Source organism: Electrophorus electricus, chromosome 18 (genome assembly GCF_013358815.1).
Source record: "Electrophorus electricus isolate fEleEle1 chromosome 18, fEleEle1.pri, whole genome shotgun sequence".
NCBI classification, from domain to species: Eukaryota; Metazoa; Chordata; class Actinopteri; order Gymnotiformes; family Gymnotidae; genus Electrophorus; species Electrophorus electricus.
Genome location: NC_049552.1, coordinates 4907173 through 4931715, shown reverse-complemented (window position 1 = coordinate 4931715; position 24543 = coordinate 4907173). Strand labels below are relative to the sequence as shown.

General features: G+C 42.8%; 4 protein-coding genes across 5 annotated transcripts; 1 reads left to right on the top strand and 3 right to left on the bottom strand.

Annotated features, from left to right (window-relative positions):
- The first annotated feature begins 395 nt into the window (after positions 1–395).
- clcn6 (chloride channel 6) lies at positions 396–14323 on the top strand. Of its 2 annotated transcripts, XM_027011315.2 has the most exons (23): positions 396–479; positions 1205–1264; positions 1368–1433; positions 1604–1669; positions 2093–2159; positions 2290–2396; positions 2715–2841; positions 3085–3152; positions 3430–3488; positions 3682–3814; positions 4129–4242; positions 4383–4549; positions 4738–4855; positions 5405–5534; positions 5801–5954; positions 6515–6671; positions 6798–6904; positions 7044–7230; positions 8214–8371; positions 10251–10407; positions 11155–11262; positions 11496–11621; positions 11935–14323. In XM_027011315.2, the coding sequence occupies exons 1-23, from the start codon at positions 396–398 to the stop codon at positions 12013–12015; spliced, it is 2601 nt and encodes an 866-aa protein (XP_026867116.2). In that variant the 3' UTR covers positions 12016–14323. The 2 variants fall into 2 exon arrangements, with proteins under 2 accessions (XP_026867116.2, XP_026867117.2); XM_027011316.2 differs by lacking the exons at positions 11155–11262; positions 11496–11621; positions 11935–14323 and adding an exon at positions 9058–9108 and having other exon boundaries at positions 10251–10288.
- Positions 14324–16638: 2315 nt separating this feature from the next.
- On the bottom strand, positions 16639–18384 carry nppa (natriuretic peptide A). Its single transcript, XM_027011273.2, has 2 exons — positions 18219–18384; positions 16639–17518 (listed from the first exon to the last, which is right to left on the bottom strand). Exons 1-2 carry the CDS (start codon positions 18330–18332, stop codon positions 17216–17218), a joined length of 417 nt encoding a protein of 138 aa, XP_026867074.2. The 5' UTR covers positions 18333–18384; the 3' UTR covers positions 16639–17215.
- A 1577-nt stretch (positions 18385–19961) lies between these two features.
- Positions 19962–20952, bottom strand: nppb (natriuretic peptide B). Its single transcript, XM_027011328.2, has 3 exons — positions 20757–20952; positions 20362–20641; positions 19962–20172 (listed from the first exon to the last, which is right to left on the bottom strand). Exons 1-3 carry the CDS (start codon positions 20871–20873, stop codon positions 20156–20158), a joined length of 414 nt encoding a protein of 137 aa, XP_026867129.1. The 5' UTR covers positions 20874–20952; the 3' UTR covers positions 19962–20155.
- A 2107-nt stretch (positions 20953–23059) lies between these two features.
- On the bottom strand, positions 23060–24116 carry nppal (natriuretic peptide A-like). Its single transcript, XM_027011327.2, has 3 exons — positions 23903–24116; positions 23496–23805; positions 23060–23359 (listed from the first exon to the last, which is right to left on the bottom strand). Exons 1-2 carry the CDS (start codon positions 23984–23986, stop codon positions 23503–23505), a joined length of 387 nt encoding a protein of 128 aa, XP_026867128.1. The 5' UTR covers positions 23987–24116; the 3' UTR covers positions 23060–23359; positions 23496–23502.
- Between the last annotated feature and the right edge of the window lie 427 nt (positions 24117–24543).

Genomic DNA, 24543 nt, shown 5'->3' with positions numbered 1-24543 from the left:
TAACGTCTTAGTTGGATAGAGGTGACTTAGATAAGCGAAACGCGTCCAGTATGTTCTTCAAAAATCGATACATGCACAAATATTCTGAGTTTGTGTATGTACGAGTGTCATTTATCGTACATATAAAAGATACAAATGGTTCCCTTTTGAATTTCCTCGCTTTGATTATGGTTACGTTATGAGTGTGGATAAGTTCAATGGAGCAATTATGCAACAATAAGTTTTATTCTTGGGTTCTTTTTGGGTAATTCATTGTTCATTCATTGCTGCTTGTGGCTTTGATAATTTTTTGTGTGATTTGTACATACGTCGGTATACCAAATCGATCGATAAAGTTAGCGCAAAATTTTCGCGTTTGTGAGGCGCTTGAATGGTCCGCCCACGTCCGTCACGTGATGCTGAAGATGGCGTGTTGTGGGAGTTGTGTTTGCTCTCGGTGCTGCTGCAGGGATGGAGAAATCAGAACACCGGAGGAACTGGTATTTGTTTTTGTTTACGTTCTTGGCCACTCCGTGTTACTGAGTGCATCCGTGCAGTTAAGCGTAGTTGCTAGCTTTATGTGGTTAAAGAAGGGAGGTTTGTTTTTGCCTGAGGCTACCCAGCAAAGCTTCCCATGGATGCTCCGCCCTTTTATGTTGTGATGCTAGCTAACGTGGCTTTCAGTTAACGTTAATAAGTCGATAAATCATGGCTTTCTTGTAGTTTTGTAAATGGTACCAAATGTCTATTTGTGGTCAATAATAGGTAATGAATGGGTGTGCTTTGCATTACATTTTAAGCGTTATTTTGTGAACGCCTCTTGGTATTATGAGTTTGCAGTTAGCTAGGTTAGCTAACTAGCTCGCTAAATTGGCTAGCTCTCGCAGTTTGGTTAGAGTGAGTATTCTTTGTTCATCATCATCATTATTATTTTTTTCAATGAAATACTAACCATCCCAGAATAAGCTGTTTAAATGCAGGTTTGCCGTTTCTAGTTTACTGAAACGTGGGCAATACACTTGTATTTCAGTTAAACAGAAAAGGTTGTTCAGTGTATATAAAGGAGTGAAGCCTTTGTTAGGCGTGTTTGAATTATAATTGGCCATCTGTATAGCTCACCAGATGCCACTTACGCGGCGTACCCACAGGTCACCGTTTGGACAACTTGGAGTGTATTCGTTCACTGTTATATCGCTGTTTTTTCAATCATAAAATACTTTGTCAGACTATTCTAGGAGAGACCAGGGAGGATGAAGATGAAATACTACCAAGAAAAGACTATGAGGTGAGACAGACCAGTCTAATACAATGTATACTAACTCATTATATTAGGAACTGTAAAGGTAGTATTGAAGAAGACTAATTTTAAGTGGTGCTTTTCTTCATAGAGTTTAGATTATGACCGGTGCATTAATGAGCCATATGTGGAGGTGTTGGAGGGATTGGACAATAAGGTGAAACATCCAAAACATCTGTGTGTATGTGTGGTAAAACACATATATAAATAAACTTTGATTGATAAACGTGTGTGTGGCATAAAAATAAATAAAACACTGCACACTTCTGTTGTAACTGCTTCGTATCCATTTATTGTGCCATTTTTAATCTCTTTTTGTTGTTCTAGAAAGCCAAAAAGTATGAAGCAGTGAAATGGATATTGGTATTTGCCATTGGAGTGTCCACAGGTCTGGTACGACGAGCAGTTTTTCGAATCCGTGTGCTTATACTTGCTTACATTATATACTGGTACTTGGCATGCACTGATCATTCTTTTACAAATCTTAAAGTAAGATATAAGGTGGATTTGAACACGCATCTTATTTCTAGACAGTGTATTCTGTGCCCTGATTCAAGAACTTGTAAGTACGGTCTTCTGCAACAGCACAGGCACTTGGGCTGCTTCATAAGTTTGGTGATCTAAGTCTGTCACATAGTGTTTGATAATCTTGAACCACTTGTAGACCGGGGAAATACTGAGACATCTGAATTTCTGTGGCTTTTATTTAGTGGCTATTGGTGCTATAGCTGTACAGTGGCAGTACTTCTATTGCTGTGTACAACTATTCTCAAAGGAATAACTACATATAAAAAGACATCATTTCTGTCTTTTCAGATTGGTGTGTTTGTCGATTTCTTTGTGCACCTTTTCACCCAAGTGAAGTTCAAGTTGGTTGGGAGCTGTATCCTTTGCTGTGAACTGATGTTGAGCGGAAGGTTTAGATTTGGGTATTAGCTGTAATGTTTTATACACCTTACAGAAATCGTGTGTTTTATTACTAACAATGTAAACATCCTTAACATGGCTTGCAGCTGTGGAGGAGTGCAGTGAAAATGGTTGCCTTGCCTTGTCATTGCTTGAGCTTCTAGCCTTCAACATGGCATTTGTGTTCATTGCCAGTGTCCTGGTTCTAATTGAGGTACGAGTATCTATTACTCATGAGGTAATCCCATCTTGTTTCATACTGTATTGAGTGCTGGGTGTCTTCTTTGCCACCTCTTATAACATGACTCACTGATTGGAATCGCTACATCAGTCTCATCCTGTGCGCTAAGTGAAAACGAACAGGGCACTGCCCAGCAATCTGTGCTACCTTCAGGGACTTAAGTTTGCTCACAGCTTTCACAGACAGGTGTCCTCAGCAGCAGGATCATCCTAGGCTGAAGATGTTTTAGTTGAACTTTGTGTTTCTAAGAAACAACCTTTGTTTGTATTGACCCCGCCCCCGCCCCGGCAGCCTGTTGCAGCTGGATCGGGCATACCGGAGATTAAAAGCTACCTGAACGGGGTAAAAATCCCAGGGATCGTGCGTCTGCGCACGTTCGTCTGCAAAGCCGTCGGCGTCCTGTTCGCTGTTGCCGGAGGTAAACTTGACTTGTAATCAGAAGGTTGCTGGTTCAAGCCCCAACACTGCCACTGTTGGGCCTCTGAGCAAGGCTCTTAACCCACAGTTGCTCAAGTTGTCATAATTGTAAGTCGTCTTGGATAAAAGTGTCAGCTAAATGCCATAAATGTAAATGTAACTATATGGTGTGCTGTAGGTTGCTTCCTCCCTTTGTTGGATTGATCTGTGCGGTAGAACAGGTTGAGTGCTTTCTCTGTCTCAGGGCTGTTTGTGGGGAAAGAGGGACCCATGATCCACAGTGGAGCAATCGTAGGAGCTGGACTTTCCCAGGTGCCAACCGACTACTTATTGTAACCAAGTCTCTGTAAACCAGGCAGAGTGCAAGAACCTTTAGCTGCCAGGCCTGTTCTCAGCTTGAGTGTAAAAAGTAAATTTTTGGTACTGCAAACTAAAGGAAATGATGTTGACATTAGTGGTGGTGCTATTCATTATGTAAAGACATTTTTATATTGGGTAAATCAAAACATTTAAAAAATTGTAGAAATATCAGTCGTTTTATGACCTGCCAAGTTTACACCCAAATGGCATTATTTTTGTCTTAATTCAGTTTCAGAGCATAACCTTCAAGAAAATCCACTTTCAGTTTCCCTATTTCCGCAGTGACAGGTAAGGACTTCAAGAACTCTTCTAATCATTAATAAAAACTGTCCATAGGGCACCCAAGGGCACACTGTGGCATCCTGCTATACTGGACTACACCCTTAAAGAGTCTTGCCAGCTACTAAAGTTCTACCTACACCTGAGCTTAGCTGTACACACCACCTTGGGGAAAAACGTGTTCATGCTATGATTTTGTCAGAGACAAGCGGGACTTTGTGTCGGCCGGAGCAGCGGCTGGGGTGGCAGCAGCCTTCGGGGCTCCCATCGGGGGGACCCTCTTCAGTCTGGAGGAGGGCTGCTCCTTCTGGAATCAAGCTTTAACATGGAAAGTGGTGAGGAGGTGGGCGGGGCTACACGATGCCACTCCCACGTGGTGAAAAAGGACACTTGCTAAAAAGTCCATGCCATTCCCCCATAGAAAGTCTCCAAACCACCTAGTCTAATTAGAATGATTGTATGTAGTTGAATATATATTATGAACTCATATTCAGTCTTGCTACTAGAGGGTCAAGCTGACAGATATGGTGTACTTTTCAGTAAACCTATGGTGTGCTAGAACTATATATCTATATTTCATATTCTGTAAGAACTAATATCCATATTTTTGTCTCTCTGCCTTTCTTTTTATCTATGAATCTGTGTGTAGCTGTTCTGTTCCATGTCCGCCACCTTCACGCTCAACTTCTTCCGATCGGGAATCAACTACAGCAAGTGGGGCTCCTTTCAGCTCCCTGGCTTACTCAACTTCGGAGAGTTCAAGGTGAATACGTGCTGGGTTCGTGCTGAGACCTCACCGCCCTGAGCGAACAGCCCCGGCCGCCTAGGCTGCTTTGACCACATTCAGTCATACGTTGTTCGTTGATGCGTCGGTCCCATCCCCCATCCCGGTTTATCCCATAGTGTCTGGACGGCGATAAACAGTGCCACCTGTGGACGGCGGTGGACCTGGCCTTCTTCGTGCTCATGGGTCTGGTGGGAGGTCTGCTCGGTGCCCTCTTTAACTGCGTCAATAAGCGCCTCGCCAAGTACCGCATGCGCAACGTCCACCCCAAAGCCAAGTTCATCAGGTAGACGGTGGGGTGGCGCTCTGTTTATTTCTTCATTGTTCTATTTTGTTACATTTCAGTGTCTGTCCACCCAGATTCAAACAATGAAAACTGGCATAACTAAACTGCAAAGGAAGGACATAAAGGAAAGGAGGAAGAATGACGTGAACGAAGATGAATTTTTCGTGTGTGTGTGTTCTGTTTGGAAGGGTGTTGGAGAGTCTTCTGGTGTGCATGGTTACGACGGTGGTGGTTTTCATGGCCTCCATGACTCTGGGGGAGTGCAGGGATTTGACCAGCCCAGTAGACAACAGCACAGCTGTACCAGTAAGTTTAAGGCCCTAGAGAGGAAGAGTTGCTTCTTTCGCTCTAATGTTCTAGTTGTTTTCTCCCCATAAACTGTCATCTTTTGTTGCTTCTTTTTGTTATAAGTCCTTTTATAATTTCCATTATCAGAATGGCTTGTGTAGGCCTGGGGAACTGTGACCTTTTGCTTGTCTACTTCACTCTGATGCTGCACCATTCGAGTTTAAAGCCCAAACCCAGCATCCTGACCACAGTGTTGTATTTACCTTAGGGCAGAAGCTATATGTTTAAACTACACTGTACATTTCGGAACCGAAAGTATAAAGAATATGTAACGTGATAGATATTCTATAAACAATTTTCAAATAATATAGAATTTAAAAAATAATGTTCCCTTAGAAGGCCCACATTAAGACAAATTAACTACAGGTGGTGCACATTCTTCTGGTGTCAGAAGAATGTAGTGTGTAACCACGCTATTAATAAGACCTGAAATGAATCTGTTGTGCTTTGTTAATTAATTTACATGTCCCAACATCGGCTTGTGACCAGTGTCCTTGTGTTTTGTAGATGTCAGCAAATGAGGATGTGAACTCAACCATACGACAGTTCTTCTGCACCAACAAAACCTACAATGATATGGCGACCCTTTTCTTCAACCCTCAGGAGATAGCCATATATCAGCTGTTCCACCAGGATGGTGAGGAAGAGACGCGCACACACACACACACACACGCACACACGCACGCAGATGCAGGCCTCAGGTGAGAGTGTGATAAATTAACGTTGGTGGTGACTTTAAGTGCAAAGTTCAAAAGCACGGCACTCCCACCCATAGAAAGTATGCTATAATGTGTCGGTTCTCAGCCCACATCTTTTCATTAGTATAGGTCTGACTCATTGATTTTTAATTACAACTTCTCTCTCTCTCGCGCTCCCCTCCCCCCTCCTTCTTCCTCCCTCCAGCCACTTTTAGCCCAGTCACCCTCTCACTCTTTTTTGTGCTCTACTTCCTGCTGAGCTGCTGGACGTATGGTGTCTCTGTCCCCAGTGGACTCTTCGTCCCCTCGCTGCTCTGTGGAGCGTCTCTGGGACGCCTGGTGGCCAATGTCCTCAAAATGTACGATGACAGACATTTGAATGTACACACCTGTGGTGTATTGATTACTTATGTCTCTTTGAACAACCCAGGATTTGTGGGATGAGTAGCTTCATATCTCTGAGAGATGTGGCCTGTGAGGTCATTAGGTTTATCTAAATTACATCATCTTATCAGCTATATGATTTATGATGTGTATGTCACAAGATCAAATATGACCCAGTGATCTCATTTCAAACCACATTGAGACCAAAGTTAACTGCTAGTCTAAATTTACAGTTGCAGTGTGAAAGGCTGTTGGGAGTATTTGATAGTTGCAGATATATTGTAGCTGTTGATCTTGAGGACTTACACACACCTGCTGTGCTATATTGAGCCAAATTCTGAAATTATTATTATTAAGATGAGTGAAATTTCAGTTGTTCCCTCAGTTAGTGCTTTGATTTCAGACTGACGCTAGTTTTTATTCCGAGCATTGTGTTTCGCAACATGTAATGAGGGAGTTGAGTCTTTTCTGTCCTTAAGGATTTTTGTAGTGAAGTATTGAAGCATTGCTCAGCTCTCTTTGTCTTGTGCTTTAGGAATCTGGGCATGCATATATATTCAGGGACATTTGCTCTGATTGGAGCAGCAGCCTTTCTGGGGGGTGTGGTCCGCATGACCATCAGCCTGACTGTAATCCTCATCGAATCGACCAATGAAATCACATATGGGCTTCCCATCATGATAACACTAATGGTAAGAATGTAGTCGTTTTGTGTGTGCGTGTGTACATTTCACCTGCGTTGCCAATGTCATGGGAGTTTCAGGGGTTTTCTGTTGATGGGTGGTGTAGAGATACTAAAAGCTGTGGTGTTTGACCAGGTGGCCAAGTGGACGGGAGATTTCTTTAATAAAGGCATTTACGACATTCATATTCACCTGAGGGGAGTGCCACTGCTGGAGTGGGAGACAGAAGTCGAAATGGACAAGTGGGGGAAAAAGCTTCTTCATTCATCACATTTACTCCAGAACACCCTGTTGTCTCATTTAAACAGTCTTATTTTTCTCTCCTTTTCCTCTCTTTCATCTTTTCCACCCACCACTCCTCTTTTCTGATCAACCCCTCAGACTCACTGCCAGTGACATCATGGAGCCCAATCTGACGTACGTGTACCCACACACACGCGTCCAGTCTCTGGTTAGCATCCTGAGAACCACGGTGTACCATGCCTTCCCCGTCGTCACGGAGAACCGTGACAACGAGAAGGAGTTCATGAAGGGGAACATCCTCATCAGCAACAACATCAGGTTCAAGGTACAGCTCACCAGATCATTAGCATAGATCAGGTGGAGAGGACTGCTAAAAGAAATATAACCTTTGTTTTCTAGACTAGATGGAGGGGGGGGTTTTTGGGTGGAGGGGGACTCTGAAAAGTGACAATTCTACTGGTTAATTGAAAGGCAGAACCAATCCAAATGTGTTTTTGTTCTGATTGTATATCGGCAGAGTTCTCAACTCATTCACAGACCTTCAGATAACGATCTGTGTAATGTCAGTGTGCTAAGAATCTATAGTCCACGCTTACATATTTGCAACATTTATTCCGGTAGCAGAGTCTGGAATGTGTTGGGTTTGGACAGTATTGTTTTTGTCCACAAGATGGCTTGAGCAATCCATCTTACACCAGCCCCTGGTCATTTTTATGGTGAAGAGTTTGGCACCAATGTTCCCAGGTTTCACAGCCATTGTAGATATTCTATCCTGCTCTTAGGTTCATTGGTTCATTGACCAGGCTTTTGATGTTTTAGGTGTTGTGTGTTTTGAGAATCATAGGTGTAGACTGTTATCCTAGCCAAAAATACCTTATACGAATGGACAAACTCAGAAATCAGTGCTATATAGTACAAATATAATCAGTAGGATTGATGGGTGTATATTTATTGCATATGAAATTTGGTTAAAAAAAAATGTATATAGAAAAATATATATTTAACCTCTGTTTCATCATACTTCAAATAATTTCTGCTGGCCATATGGTTTGTCTAGATATATGAATAGAAGGATCACAGTGTTGTAATACCAAACAATTTCCCAAGAGTCTTTGCTTGTCTTCTACTCTACCAATGCTAAGTTCCGCAACCATTTTTATTGCATAATCTCTGTGCACCCATTGTAGTTTTAACATGCACACAATTATTAGGAATCCACAACTTTTCCTTTCATGCCAAGTTGGTTTGGAGGCTTTTTACGAGTGTTTTATACGTACAACATGCTGTCTATTGACATTTCCCTGCTAGAAAACCAGCGTGCTGACACGGGCAGGGGAGCAGAGGCGACGGTGCCAATCGATGAAGTCATACCCCTCGAGCGAACTGCGCAATGTATGTGACGAGCGGCCTGGCACGGAGCCGGCTGATGAAGGCCGGGACATCCTGCAGCAGATGCTGGAGAGGAGGTAGGCACGTCTTGCAGCAGATGCTAGAGAGCGGGTCGTCAAAACGGGGAACCCTCATGTTCCCCTACCCACACCCTGCTGAAACGGTGGGGTGAGTATTGCCCCTACCGGCTCTCCAGCATTGCAACAGTGCTGGTTGTTACTGGTTGTGACTCACCTGGTAAAGCATGTAGGCTAAGGTCCTGACAACCACAAGGTTCAGGGTTTGGTTCCCAGGAGGTACCCATACTGTCATGCTGCAATTAATGTCATTTGCTCTGTCTGGCAAATGATGTAAATGTTATAGCAGCATTTTTGTACTAGGTCCTTCAGTATTTACACCATGTGGGGAAAAAAAGCCTGTTATACATAGGACTTATGTAAAGCAAACAATTGAAATGCACGTTGTGCCGTACTTCATAGACAAAGTACTGTGTTGTCAAATTTAGGAACAGAAGCACATTAATTGCATTCAGGCAAGTTAATGAACTGTAGTGCCTCCAGAAGTAACCTCGTATTTCCGAGACACAGACTTTCAGAAACAGGAATCATTAAGTTGCATAACATCTTACTAAGGAGACCTCAAGTGTGTCAGTGTCCATAGATAGCTGAGGGAGAGTTCGTCTAACTGGCGAGACGATGGCCTGAGGATATAAGTGCAAGCCTGCTTGGTCTCTGAATCTGATTGGTTCTATTTTTTTGCATAGTCTCCGCTGATTGGCTCTACAGTCTCACACCCCTCAGGAGCTCGGCAAATGGTATGGCTGATCATTCTCCGTGACCGTGTCAGTCGGCTTGTGGGGCTAATCTCTGCCTGAAGTCATATTGTTTAGGTGTATTGTCAGTCAGAGAAGTTGTAATGTTCAAACTGAGAGAGGAAGGCAGCTGTCCTCCTCTCAGTCTGCTACAGGTGGCCTGTAAGTCACTAGCATGCGTTAGGCCAAGCACAACTTGCGCTTGCTGAACTCCCATTTATTACTCCAAATGGGCCAAATCCAAAATTAAATGCAATTGTCCTAACATCAAATCATTTGTCAGAATATGAACAAGAACCAAAGAAATGCCCTCCTGACACCTGGGTCAGCATTTGATAGTCATTGGTCAGTGCTACAGTGAAGTTCTGCTTTGCTTTTTCTTATTGTTTCCTGTTGAGACCATTAAAAGCTTAATATTATGCAATTTTTGATTTGGCCCATGGGTGTTGCATAGGAGTGTAGAACTTCAAATTCTCACATACATTGATTAAAGGAACCAAAAGTTTGAGAATGGAAACTGGGGATGCTGAAATTCAGTGCACATGATCTTTGCGAAATGCCACAGTTGATCTTGTTTTTCTGTCTAACTGAACTGAAAGCCATTCACCATGTCTTGAAATAATGCTGAGGAACCTGAAAGTATTTTTTTATTATTTATTTTTTGCGACATCATAGACTAAAGAATGTAAAAAGGTTGACCGCCTCAGAACAGAAATGAAGCAGCAAGCATAATTGGCTAATGCAGATTTTGAAATTGTAATAAATAAACCGTGAAATAAAAATGCATATTCCACCCTTCAAATACAGACACAGTGGTCAAACAAATACAGACACAGTGGTACTGGCACCAGACACTTTTTGTTCTTTTTTAACTAGCTGTATTTACACAATCCTAAAGGTAGAGGGCGCTGCAGGACCCTCTGCACCTCCCACTTCCCACATCCCTGCCAAGGCAAAAGGAGGTTTCAGAGCAGAGCCTGATGCAGAAAACAGATTTAAAACGTGGATCAAAAACTGCAGTGGAAAGAAAGTGGTTCTTGCCAGGGAAATTGCAGTCATCTTAACCTCTGCATGATGCTTATTCATTGCGAAAAGCATATGTTGAAGTCAAGGTGTCCCTGTGTGTTGTGGTGGGGCTCCGGTAGGCACGTGCCCTACCCTAACCTGTACCCGGACCAGTCTCCCAGCGAGGAGTGGAGCATGGAGGAGCGATTCCGCCCACTCACCTTCCACGGCCTCATCCTGCGCTCGCAGCTTGTCAACCTGCTGATCCGGGGCGTGTGCTACACCGAGAATCAGTCGGTGAGTGCTCCCCCTCGCCTAGGTCCCCTGGTCTGGGATCAGCACAGTGTGTACACCACAACCACGCAGTCACCATAAAAGCACCTTATTCTATATATGGTGATGACCAGAGGAGGATTGACTTCCCTTCTGATTCTTAGTTCCTCTCAAGGTTTCTTCATCTAGTGCTCACCTTTTTTGTCTGTAAAGCTGATTTTCTGTTAAACTGCTTTGTGACAATACAACCACAATCAAGAGGTTCTGGGGAGGTATTGTACCATAGACTTCACCATAAACACCACAGCCATGATCAGTCGCTCTGTTCAGCATGAGAATAAGCACAATATTCACCTCGGAGTTCATCTGCTCAGGATATAGCCATATAGACTGTACATATAGTGGCGTTATTATTGTTGTGGAGTTATTCTTAAAGACAATGTTATGCTTTTTTGATTTCAGTGAGTTTTAAAACATATATCGGTGTATTATATAACATCTTAAGTGGAAGGGTGAAGATCAGTGGTGGGCTGGCTCATGCTTGCTTGTGATGCAGTGCAACCTAAGAGTGTACGTTAACTAAAGCTGTTTGTTTTGGCTTCCCATGAGCGCTCCCTTTGTTCATGTATTCATTCACTTTGAGCAGGATATCATTATTAAAGACCAGGGCTATAAAATTCTGCATCACTTGTTTGGCAACCTTCCAATAAAACTTTCTCGAGGCTACTAAACTTTAGCTCCCGCGCCCCCCCCGCCCTTCGTGTTCTGCAGAGTGCATCTCAGCCGCGGCTCTCCTATGCCGAGATGACGGAGGACTACCCCCGCTTCCCCGACATCCATGACCTGGACCTTGCTCTCCTCAACCCGCGCATGATAGTGGTGAGGCTTTGCTATCAGCTCGAGGACGAGCGTTCAGAGCAGCGCTCGTCCTGCAGCTGCAGAAGAGGGATTTAAATTAGCATTAATTGGTAACTGATTTGGTTAGCAGTTAGTGTTACTGCGCGCTTGCTATGAAACGGTGTTCACCAAACTCTCAGAACTAATTAGCCTAATTTCTTCTGTGCAAACTCCCCTCCCTCATGTTCCCCATGTCGATCTGCGTGCCACGACAGGACGTGACTCCGTACATGAACCCGAGTCCGTACACAGTCTCTCCGAACACACACGTCTCGCAGGTCTTCAACTTGTTCAGGACCATGGGCCTGAGGCATCTGCCGGTGGTCAACGCCGTTGGAGAGGTGCGTGGCGATTAGCAGGGGCGTTTTGAGTTGCGTGTAGGGAGGGTCACTTCTTAAAGATCAAAAGGTTACAGAGTGTGCTTGAACCCAAGGTACCCCCAAGTTGTTCTGAGTTAAAATCCAAAGGGCAACGGAGGTTTCCTTTGGTTTGAGCAGTGAAAGCATATAAAAAGTGGTTTAGGACAATAGGGAAAACATATGGCCATAAGCAGATGGATCAAATAAAAGCCTCAAACTCTGTAGATTTTGTAACAAGACATGTTTGTTTTTTCTCTGTGCTTGTCGAAGGGTGATGCTCTGTGTTTTCATTCAGATTGTAGGCATAATCACAAGACATAACCTGACCCACGAGTATCTGATGGCCAAGCTCCGACAGCATTACATCACCATCTGAAAGAGAGAGCAGAGGCCCCTCCCCCACTGCACCTCAGCCTGGCCACGGCCGAACCCTCACCAGACCACCAACCGGAGGGCTGGACCCCCAGCATGGCCTCACCCTACAGCAAGCCCTGGCCACTTTCTGGACCATTAGCACATGGTACTTGGACCATACTGACAGACACACACCTACATACATGTATTCAGGCCTTTTCCCATACCTCATACTAATTTAAAGTCTAATTTTAAAGGTTTGTTTTTGGTTTTTTCGGATCCAAAACCATACACACTCTAGTTTGAACAGTATCCTGCCTCACTTTATTGACCTCATTATAGCACCTGTAATTATTATTTTTTTATTTATATGAATACGCTTTTGCACTAAAACTGTTTTTAGAATCCTTGAGTGAAACTGGATTGATAACTAGAATAATTTCAGATTGTAACACCTGAAACATTTCTAAAAGATCATTTCTAAAATGCAGTTATTGGCATTAAAACAATAATTTCACAGCATCTTTATAGACACCTATAGAGAAAGGGAGCACTAGGTCTAGAGTTCTCTGAGAGACCCGCAGCAGCGCAGAGTACAGTTTCAACTGTAATCAAGCACTCTTTATTAAACTCCTCATGTCCTTAGGAGCACCTGAATATAAAGAGCCAGGTGTGCTGGATTAGGATCAACATTGAACTCTTCTGGACCATAGCTCCAGAGATAGCTGAAGGATGGCCAGCCCTTAGGAGGCATTAGATGGTCATATTACTTCAGTAATGGCATTTCTTTGCTTAGATTATTGAAATTGAGGATACTAAGTGAGGAGGATATGGGAGGCAATGCTCCCGGATTCCTGAAAGAGGGACCAACAGTAGTTCAGCTGTAGCCATATTCCAGGGAGTAAGGGTCTCATTTCCATTTCAGGACAGCAACCTAAGAAACGGTTCCTTCATATGCAGCAGTGTCAGATTTATTTACACATCTCCTTATCTTAATGCCATTGTAACCCTCATCCTTCTCTTGTAGTCTTTACAATATTCTTGCCAAGGGAAAAGAGTGGGAGAAACACATGTGAACTTTCTCAGGGTGTGCTTGTGTTCTCGAGCAGACCAAACCACCAAAGGATAAGACCAGATTATTAATGACATTTCTAATACTGCGATCCAATGGTAGATTACCCACTTAGGCAAAGCATGGTTCTACAAATGTAATCAGCTGTTAATATGTGGTCATATGATATTTTGTTATTGTTTTGCATTAATGTACTGTGATGCAGCTATATTGTACATAGTATTGTAATTATGGTAACATGTTTATACACTAATCATTCCTTGTTTCTGTTCTTTTGAGTATGAGGTTTTGTTTAAGATTAGATTTCAGCAAGATTTCTTTTCAAGTATATGCTAATTAACTAATGACTTATTGTATTTCAAGTGCTTTAAAATGGCTCAAATCAATCAGTGTTATAATTATGGCATTGCAAGAAGGTGAACAGTTATAAAGTGTTATTTGATGTAGCCAATGTTTTTTTTTTTTAATGTTTTTTAATATACCATGCTATCAAATTTCTTTCTACTCCAGTCTTCCCTGATTGCAAATTTTATGTGCATCATGTACTCTAAACTGACGAAGAAAACAAAACAAATCTACTTCTCTTATAAAGATCTCAATGAATATTTCACATTGTAATGTAATCACCATGGCAGCTTACTGTGTTGGGCTGTACTACCATAGTCTTTAGGCCTCCATAATCATGCGTTTTAGTCATTTTTGGTGGTGCAAAGCCTTTTCTGAGTTCAGCTAGCTAACTGCTGCGTTTGATTACCAGGCTATATGAAACTGAGCAGATCAGATGCAGCCTTCAGTGTGTGCACAGAAATATGTTCCTCTGTTTATGGAAAAAGAAGTCATGCTGCTAAGAGGTAGAGGTATGACTTTAAAGCAATGAACTAAATTCTTTAAAGTCATATCCTGAAATGAGTTAGTACTGTGGAATATATTAAGTCACTCTGTGGTAGAATTTCACCTCACTGCTTGAATGGAAATTTAGTTAAGCCCGGACCCTGTTACATATTGTCTGTAAAACCCAATAAGAAGATGACCGTTTTGGCAGTGGATGGTCACTGGCTGGGGTTTTGTCCAGCGCTCAAACCCCTCCAGCTCTCCCCATACGTTTATTTTTGGCTTTTTGTAAAACGCTGTTGTGGATGAGGCCTCTGATTATTCTGCCCCAGGGTTACCCATGATGTCCTCACATTGAGACTAATGCAAAGTTCACTGTCCCGTGCCTTTTACTTCAAATAAACATTGCGACAAGCTTCGTAATGGAGATATGACTTCTGTTGTTTAAAATCACTTTAATTTATATTTCTTTCACTTCCAAGCTTTTCTTTAAGTGAAGGTCATATTTATTGATCGGTCAGGTCACTGGGGCATGGCTCATACTGGTAGTGGGCCCACGTCAGCTGCAGCAGGCTAGCGATACCTGGCGGACGGGGTTTTACTGAACCCTACTGAGACCTCGACAAGCTGCATGTCTCTTTAGCTCTCCCAAGTTTCGCTTGCCGTCCCTGAGAGCTTGACACTAGCAGGTGGACAGTCATCAGGGTGCCCCATAATGGACCCTGACGTGTCGTGCGTGGACCGTTTTAGCACGGATCCGTTTCGGAAGCGAGGCTGATGTCGTGTCAGTCGTTAGGCTGGCATCCTTCTGCCGAATAGTCTGACACAATCCTTTTTCCCCTCTCGAAGGGGCTGCCTTTGCCTGGCGGACTGGTGGCAGGAACAAGAAGAAATGCATGTGGCCTCATGAGGGCTTCTGCTCGTGTGTGATCTGAGCCATTACCTCAGCCGTTACCTCCACTTTTAATAGGGCGGATGTAATTGCTGTGGACGTTTGAGCGAGTCTGAATGGTGGGGACCTAATTGAAATAGAGCAACCTGACTAGGCAGGGGAGACCAAGTGCCAAGCAAATGGATCTAATTTACTTGGTCTGTCATGATCTATTCAAGCAATGAGCATGTCACTGTGCAAGATGCAGATTCATATAATCACATAAAAAAATAAATCCCTGTAAAAGTACATTTATTTATTGGCAAGAGGCTCCCAAGGAAGAAGGTACACCCAGTATTTACAAGTTTTTCTCTATAGAAGAGTCAATGTAACATGTAGGCCAGTTTAGCAGCAATGCTGTTTTGATTTCAAAGCCTAGTACTTACCTACTTAGAAATTTGCAGTGTAGTCTTTAGCTATTGCTTCATAGGCTATTTTTACATTTATGGCATTTAGCTGACACTTTTATCCAAAGCAACTTGCAATTATGAGTGATTAATTGAGGGTTAAGGGCCTTGCTCAGGGGCCCAACAGTGGCAGAATTTGAACCCACAACCTTCCAATTACAAGTCAAGTGCCTTAACCACTGAGCTGCTACTGTGCCATGTGGTAGTGGTTTGTAACATGCACCATCATCATAGTGGAACACAACTGCATAACAGACTTGCCTGTTCTTAGGTTAACTCGGTTAACTCAGGGGTGACTGTAACATGACTGGGATAAAAGGAAGATAAGAATAAGTGTATGTCGTAGGCCTATATACAGCCTACTGTCCACAGCTGTTCTGTGGTCATTGTAATGTCTAACCATGGTTCTAACTTGTGACTGTGAATCTGCCAGATTTGGTTGACCGATCAAGTCTACCCATGATGACAGTTTGCGTTTTTGTTGCCAAGGCAGGTAGTTGAGCAACGTCTTTCTAGGAATTGGCTGAGTTATCAAAGCCACTGCATTACCTCGGAGCACACCAATTACGCCAGACGCCAAACACCCAGTCTTCACCGTCGGCAGGTATGGGTCGGAGCGCTCGGTAGCCTGCCAGCTCACGTGCACCGATCTGCTCTAATTGGATGAGATCCCCCACCTGCACAGTCTCCACCCCCACCCCCTTGGGCTTGCTGTCAGTCAGGGTAATTGGAGGAGCTGGAAAAGTTAGCAGAGATGAGCCTTTTGACAGTCCGTTAGAATTTGATGAGTCGGCTGGGCCGTGTGTCGCCGTGGAGAGCAGAAACGTGGCGGGCTTCTAATCAGAGGCGTCTGGCATGGCCGCGCTCGAGAACCGAGTCATTATTCATGCAATCATCAGTGGGCCTCCTGGGGTTAGATAATGGGATTAAAGCCTGTGCGGACTTGGGCTTTTCGGTAAAGGTTAGCGCAGGTGTCGACAAGCTGAATGCTAATAGCCTCCTGCCACTACACAGGTAGGCTTGTAGCTCTGTGTCCACTAATAAGCACAAGTCCATTAGGCAGGATTTCATTAGTCCTCCAGGTGGAGTTGATGCAAGAGGAATTTCTGACTCCTGCTGACCATCTCACCCTTTGGACAACGTGTTCTAATGTGATAATGTGTAATAATGGGTCATACTGTCGGCATTTGACTCCGGTGGTCGTGCCACTAAACCTAGGTTCATCTATAGTCAATAGGCTAGAACATAGGACAAGTTCCTGTGGTTTGGTTGTTTTTTTGTTTTGTTTTGTTTTGTTTTGTTTTGTTTTGTTTTGTTTTGTGTTTTGTTTTTTTTCTCTCAGAACATGAAACCAAGGAACACAACACCAACCTTTTAAGAGCATGAAGCCAAACAATACCAAAGTTATTTGTCCCTAAGATTTATTAATATGGAGACAGTCATGGTGGTCCTGAATGGAAAAAGGAAATTTACGCACATCTGAAGAGCAAGACAAAAGTTGAACATTTCATAATAGCTGAACCTGCACAGAATAAGCTATCTGTTTAATCAGAAAGAAAAGCCATCAGGTTGAGCTCTTATAATGAGTACAATGTGTGAATATAATCGACAAAATAATTATGTAACTCTCAATAGGAAGAAAAAGAATTACATATCCATTAGCTCTCACAAAAGTTCACCCTCATTAATAAATGGAGGTGCACATAAGCTGTGCCTAAAAGCAAATCAATGAAATAAGGCAGAAAATATTTTAGAAGGACTATCTTGATTAAAACATAATTGGTAAATTTAGTTCACACCTGCATATCTTAGGCTTATAGGATGCAAATCCCCCAAACACATGCTCAACAGGTTCTGTGGGCTTTCAACACAATGCACCACAACAGGCTGTTACAGTTGTGCATGTTGCCAGGGCAAGCTACAAGCAGCAACATATTGGCTCCAGTCTCTTGGCGGCCTGGATGAAAGCCCTGGCAGGAGCTCAGCCTCTCATAGAGTTGCAACCAAGGCTGCTGGAGGACCCGATGCGATCCAGCCTTCCGCCAAAGCAGCCGGAGAAGCTCTTACTTCTTGTGGACAGGAGGAGATCCATGAGGCGCTTCCTCTGTGTCTCGAGGCCCTCATCGGAGCTGACATCCTCGGCCAAAGGGGTCTGCTCCTCCCGCTCTCTTGCCCAGGCTGGAGAATCTTGGCTCTGGCCCAGTGCCATTTTCCTGTCGTCATATTCTGCTCCTCCTTCAAAGTCCTCGGCTGCCAAAGCTTCCTCGAACTGCTGCAGTAAGCTCTGAGGAGCACCGCAGAGAAGGGGAAGTGTTAGGCCAAGGGGCTTATTGTCTGTTCACAAGGTTCCAATGCTCTCAAGATCATCTCAGAAACTGAGTGGATCCTATTTTTTCTCTTCATAATGCATGTAGTAGTCTGTGGTAATACAACATTTCAAAAGTGCTCAGCTATGAGTTCCAGTTCAGGAATTGGAATTGTTGCTGTCAAAGAATAGGTAGATAAATTGTATTTTTTAATGTAGAAGGCTACTGCAATGTCTCTTGTTGTCTCTTGTTTTAATTGAATGGTATTCCAAAGTATATTTATTGGTTATTGAGGTAAATTGTCTTTACTGAACTGAACTGGACCTAAAGTAACATTTGAGTAACAGATATAGTGGATTAATAAGGTGGCTTCAAACTCACTTTGGATTCATTTTAATGTAGGACTAAATTTAAACTGAATTCAAAGCTGGCAAAATTCTACTTTAGTAAAGTCGTGTTTTCCTTCAGCTTTATAGAAACAATTTACTCAAGACTTTATTTCTTAGCTCATTAGAATTCAACAAGACCAGGAATTTTCTCAACAAGCATGTTGCTATCTCTGGCTTTTACTAAACTAAAAGACTAAATATGTAGCCACCAAACACATTTAATACTTGCACAAGTAAAACTAACAATATTATATATGTTCTGTGTAAAATTGCCAAAGTTGCCACATACCTTGAGCTTGCCTGCAGTGTTGGCCGAGTTCTGTCTGCTCAGCACATGAGCTTGTACTGCTACCTCGTGACAGAGCAGGAGCATTAGTCCTGCTAGAATAAGCCCTTTGACCATCCCTGGCTTCCGTTGGATCTTGCCTGACGCTCTGGCCAGGCTGCATGTCAAGCTCCCTCTCTTATAGAGACACTCAACCATCCGGGGGACTCATCCTTTCCCTGAGCCGTGCGGCGTGCATTCCAACACCTCCGCTCTGATAAGGCAGCCCGGCCGATTTCCTCTTAAGTGGCTGCTTGGCGCTATATGATGTGCCTTTTCGTGCCAAGCTGTGCTAGGTGACCGGCATGAACACAGAAGGGTGCTGACCTCGAGAGCAGTTTCTGAGAGCAGAGCGAAAACATGGCGTATGTCGCCAGGCATGCATCCACTACACGTACCGCGCATCGTTGCCACATTACCTAAGACCTGATATATCCAGCCTAAACATGTAGTCTGGAAGAGAATGCTGGGGATGTTCCATATTTAGAGAACCCTTGTCTTGGTATTATCTTGTGAAATATCAAACCTAATGAGCTATCTTGACCTTTGGATGCAACTAATTATGGCAGAACAAGTAATCTTATTGTAAAAAGTAATACCACTTATAATGAATATTGTCACAAGAAGCTTTCAGCTGTACTAATCTAGTTGACGTAGTGGTTCCTCAGAGGGGAACTGTGGTGAGAATGTTGTCATGTACTGACACAGGCCTGTCACCAGTTATTGGAGTTTGAAGGCCCCAGTAGACCATAAAGGAAAGAAGAGCTTTTAAAAAACACCATTAAAACATTCTAACATTGCTAGATGACCAGCTGCCACTGCTGGCCTGTTAGAATCTGACCACATTGAGAGGTTCCCCCTCAGCTACATAACAATTAATTGCCATGCAGTGGGTGATGCAGATTAATCCTGCAAATGATCTGTGGTTGCATAGGAAGAATAGAGAATGTTCTTCACTAAACTCCAAACCCTCTTAATGACCATCAGACATGAGAGCAAAGCATGTTGGACTGGCATAAATGAACAGTGAAACTCCTCATCCTAAGGTAGCGTATGTTGTCTGTTTGTATGTAGAGGGATGTAAGACCTACAGCGGCTACTGAGGTGTCCTGTGCAATAAACCTTTGTCCATCATCATTGATTCCCCACTCACCCACACACACACACTCACGCTTAATACTGCTGATCAAATATCTTATTTCAAAAATTAGTTACAGGGAGACAGAATTGCTTGTTTTGTGGAATTTATTGATTCACATTGGGGGAAAAAAAATGATTACCACTGTTGGTAAATGAGTAAGCTGTGCTATTTATTATTGATTGTGTTCAATCTGAACTACAGAACGATATTCACTGCGCTTGTTCGATTTCCCACTGCGATATGGAGCTTGTTCGCTCTCCATGGTGCTGAATGAAAAATGCAATGTTGCGCGTAGTGTCACTTCTATATTTCATTCCCCTAGGCCAGGGTTAAATACCGTACTGAAAACAGTTGTTATTGGGTCGTCGGCGTTATAAGAAGGCATAATCTGTAACCTATGTATTCCCTACATCTACCATCGCCCCTCATCCCCTTCTGTTTTAATATAATCACTGGGGTTTATGATCACGATGCCTCACGTGATTCACGCCTAACACATCCTGAACATGTGAGGGCAGGAAATATTGCTCACGGCGTTTCTTTTCACATTCACAGAGGCAGAATAATTGATAGTAAAACATTTTAAATGCTTTTATTGAATGTTTGAATTCACAGCTGACTATTGACCTAGCATTACATTAAGCATGTATATAAATATACGTACATATGTGAATGGTTCAATAAATATTCTAATAAATAAATGCACATTTAAAAATTAATTCGACGTTCAGGTAATGATCCAACAGTTGCGCTTAAGACTTCAATTCCTCTTTGAATCTGAAAAACAAAATAAGGAAGAGTTTGATAAACATGCGAGAGAGACATTTTAACTTGGGTATTTTCAGTTATTCCAGATGGCATGAAGACACTTGAAACTTAAATTGAGTTTAAAGCTTTTTTTAAACCCTGCACGTGTGTCTAAGGCCAGTTTACTGTCGTTCCGTGGCTACTTTTTCAGAAACTTACTGTGGCGTCCGATCGTATTGCATCCCAGCGATGACATTGACCCGATCCTGTCGAGTCTGCGGCTGAAACACCCGGAGTATCTCTTGGCGCTAGAGTCGTGTCGAACAGTCCTCAGGTCCCGGGCGGAGAGGTAGTCTTTCGCGTTGAGCTGAGGCTGTGCGCGGTCCTGCGCTTCAGTAAGGGCAGTTTTCTCCAGGTCTGGCACCAGTGTGTCGTCTTGCGGCCACGTCTGATCTTGTAACTTTGTCGGAATGGACTCTTCAAGTCGGTGGAGCAGAAGCTGCGAAGTTAATGGCACGTGCACGTTAAAAAAAAAGGTGTGGAGTGTTTAGGATGTGACTAGCAGAGACTTCACGAACGAAAACGATTTGCTTTATCGAGTCGACAGGTCTTACCTTTAAGACATCCATGTCTTCATTGGTCAAGGCCGCGCTTTGTAGAGGGACTGCGCACGTGATCTTAAAACCTAAGAGCAAGAAAAAGCAAGCAGAGGGAATGTGGAAGGGATGCATGTCTTTAAGAAAGTGTGCGAGCTTGTTATTCGAGTCTTTGCAGTGGTCTTGAATTCTCTCCGTTGTCTGTATATCCCCAATTGCGAAGACGGGCTCATTTATACTGTAAAGTCTGACACGCAAAGTTATGTGAGGAATTTGCCTGCTGCGTTCTAACACCTTCTAAGATAAAGTCTGTCGGAAATAAGTCCTTTTAAAGCTTTGTTATGGTAGATATGAAATGCCTTATGACATATTTTCTAATATACTTTGGAAGCTCGGGAAGTGACTGTAGTTCCCTGAAATTACGCACATATGATGACTGGAAGACTGCATGGCATTTTGGATTTATTAAGGACCAACGTTTAGAAAAAGCAGAATATCAAGGCTACCTATTGTTTCATTTCTTGTTTCATACTTCAAAAGAGCTAGGCAACTACCTAAAGTTTATTTTAGTTTATTAGCAAATACCATCTGCAGAAATTTCTACGACCCCTGCCTCCAAACCCCTTTCAGTAACCTTGGAAACTGATTTCGTGCAACCTCTTAGTCCATATGAATTACATCGTAATGTTACACAGGGCAGGGTTTAAATAATTCTCATACCATGCAGACCAAGTTTTAAAAAGTCCACAGGGCTACAATATAGTTTGCAGAGCATAAGCGTGTTTGTACCAATGGTGATTTTTATTTTAGATTATTTATCTGCTATACACTCGGAGTAGGTTAGTACTGAACGCCATTAGTCAATTTACTTTTGGAACCTGTTAATCATTAGATTAGATGGAGTGTGGGGAACGTTTACCCATAAACAAACGGCCCAGTATGCAAGGATCAGATGATAAAGTACTTATTAGAAATTAATTGCCAATATTTGCATATGCCTTTATGTGTTACAAAGCTGGAGAAATTTCTACAACCCCTGCCCCAAACCCCTTTCAGTAACCTTGGTAACGGATTTCGTTCAACCTCTTAGTCCCCATGGATGACGTTGTGATTTTACACAGGTCAGGTTTTAAATGATAATAAATAAATTTTAGGTTATCCACATGATAATCTCTCTCTCACTCTCTCACACACACATTTTCTGTGTGTGTATCTTTCTGTATCCCTTATAATTTCAAAATTTCAATGTCAACATTGCGTATTATGCTTTAAAGTAAGCTTCGGATAATAAAATGCACACGTATTTAATAACCAGTAAAATGTTATTTATTTATTTATTATTACTAATCACGTGATCATTTTTATCACTAGTTGGATTCATTTCTGTGGTGATTCCGAGGGTGAGCTAAAGTAAGCTGTCACATGTCACCTGCCCCTTGAATTTGGGAAACATGGCCAATAAATCAGTACTTGTGCAAGGAGCTACATGCACGCCCACTGCGCGTCCACGCTCTCCTTACATCCTCCACACGTCTTTGGTCCGTCAGGGCCAGGCCGTTCTCCAGTCCTGCATGGTCTACCACTATGAATAAACGAATACGCTACAACTCCGAATAATAAAAAATCTTGCCTCTTCCTTTCAGTGTTCGGGAACATGGCCTACTGTAGGAGGAGCTTAAAGGCAACGTCAATATGCAAACACGTGCCTGCGAAACATTCCTCGCTTGCATTGAATTGGTTTTTGCTTGTTAGTAAATTCTTAATATAGATTACAGATAGATGAAGGAGCGAGAGTTTCTGAGGGCCGAATTTGTTGCAGTCATCTATTTAAATTTGACAGCACCTCATTGTCCTAAACGCAATCCCCTGACAAAGAGGTTCATTCGATGAGTGTATAAACTTTTTGATGTGTTCTTTAGTGTGGCAGGCTAAATTGCGGAGGCTTAACTTTAATAAACATCTTGACCGGTCTCTCTACAGCCAGTCTGTGCTGTCTCCTTTTTCATTGTATCAAGCGTCCAAGGTTGTGAGTTTTGCGCAACGGTTAAGAATCTGCGGACCACCTTGTAGGCCTAACGTACATGTAGTGTACTACGGGGATACACATATGCATATGGTGTTTTGCCGTCGTGTAGTGTATAATTTAAGAATGAAGGACTTAAGGTGTTTCAGTTTCTAAACTGTCGTAAGTTTAGTCGATTGATGATCAAAAAAGTCCTGACTGTGTTTGCACCAAGTTATGTTTTCTCCGTTTTACTGTCATTCAAAATTCTAGACATCTGTGTTGCAGGAACTGTTCGAAATTTACTCGTCATCACACGTATTATGCAAAATATTTATTTTGTCACAACATACACTCTATAACATTGATATATTTGGACAAGAAATAAATAGATACACTGAAGAAACAGTAAAAAGATGCAGATCATAGAATTAAAAAAAAATATATTTACAATTTACTATTCTACACAGTTACCACTGAATAAATAACACAAGAAAAGGCAGTCTGAGCACGAATCCACTGTAAACTTGCAGTCAAATATTTTGTTTAAAATAAAAAGCCCTGCCCGAGGAGTTCAAGTAAGGAGAGTTTCTGTGCCCTATTCCAGTACCAACGGGTCCTGTAAAAACGACATGAAACAAACGAATAACTAAAATGACAGAACATTTTTATTCTCGATACGATTATTGGTAACGTTTACATAGCTCTTATGTTTCCTTACCATATAGCCTGTTAATCGCTCTGCAGTGACATACCTGATGCTTAGCATCCCAGACCGCTAAAGGAACCGATTCGTTCTAGCCTAACGCCAAAGCAACTTCTCAGCCCTCCTTTCTTGAATCGACTCCATGAGCGTTTTGAAACAGAGAGAATGTCACCGAGAAGGCGCTCGATCGCGTTCTCCTTGCCCGCCAGCGCAGCACCGATCTCATCGCTTTCCCAAGGTCGCTCCGCATCCGCGCTTGGAGCGGTTCTCTCTGCATTCGCTTCTTTTGGCTCCATCTCGGACTCTCTCATTCCAAAATAAGGCATATTCGCTTCTTCCTCAAAAAGCTCTTTAAGGCTCTGTTAAGCAAAAACAAGCAACGACAGTTTCAGTGGCTCTTGGAATAATAATAATTAAAACATGTAAGTAGACCATCAGTTTGCAAAGACAACTCACCTGTAAATTGGAGACTGGTTTCGCCCCAACGACGTTCAAAAGTAGAAGTGAAAATATGCAGTAAGCAGAGACGTTGGCAATCATTGCGTTTCTATTGCTGGCTGGCCAGGTTTTGAACAACTGTGTTGCGCTCCTCACCTCGGCTGCCAAACCCCAGTCTCCAGGTGCGCTTCTTATATCTGACGTGATTTCGTCACGGGCTCCCCAAGAAATGATCAACCAGCAAGTCGGCAAGGGAGAGCGAATCAGTACGATTGCGGTTCCTTTTCATCAGAATCCCAATGACCCTGCGCCGAGATGGCGACGCGGAGGGGGCTCGCCCCAGCTGCCAGAGCGACTGTATGTCAAGTGGACAACGTAACCCACTTCAAGCTCGATGTATTGTCAGGAGAATCACATTCGATGGGTAATCTTTCTTCAGATATCATTACGTGTAGTATTCTTTCATAATAGCTCTGGTCAAGCCCATATGATGCTCCTCTTGTCAGGCATCCTGTGTCCCAAGTGACGCATAGATGTAACGGAATTTCCAAATCGGGTCACGTTTGCGCTGAATACATTTAAGTGATGCAATTCTGTGCTTCCCCCCCGAATAGCTCTTCTCCAATTACTCTGATGCCTTTCCTGTCAGATCGTGGTGT

Bases quoted from the DNA above. Each gene is read 5' to 3' on its own strand.
- clcn6 (XM_027011315.2), top strand. From the start codon at position 396: ATGCTGAAGATGGCGTGTTGTGGGAGTTGTGTTTGCTCTCGGTGCTGC. The intron at 480-1,204 runs GTATTTGTTTTT...ATACTTTGTCAG, and splicing joins TCAGAACACCGGAGGAACTG to ACTATTCTAGGAGAGACCAG. The intron at 4,856-5,404 runs GTAAGTTTAAGG...TGTGTTTTGTAG, and splicing joins ACAACAGCACAGCTGTACCA to ATGTCAGCAAATGAGGATGT.
- nppa (XM_027011273.2), bottom strand. From the start codon at position 18,332: ATGGTCAAAGGGCTTATTCTAGCAGGACTAATGCTCCTGCTCTGTCAC. The intron at 17,519-18,218 runs GTATGTGGCAAC...GGTGCTCCTCAG, and splicing joins ACACTGCAGGCAAGCTCAAG to AGCTTACTGCAGCAGTTCGA.
- nppb (XM_027011328.2), bottom strand. From the start codon at position 20,873: ATGCATCCCTTCCACATTCCCTCTGCTTGCTTTTTCTTGCTCTTAGGT. The intron at 20,642-20,756 runs GTAAGACCTGTC...TTAACTTCGCAG, and splicing joins AAGACATGGATGTCTTAAAG to CTTCTGCTCCACCGACTTGA.
- nppal (XM_027011327.2), bottom strand. From the start codon at position 23,986: ATGATTGCCAACGTCTCTGCTTACTGCATATTTTCACTTCTACTTTTG. The intron at 23,806-23,902 runs GTGAGTTGTCTT...TTTGCTTAACAG, and splicing joins AACCAGTCTCCAATTTACAG to AGCCTTAAAGAGCTTTTTGA.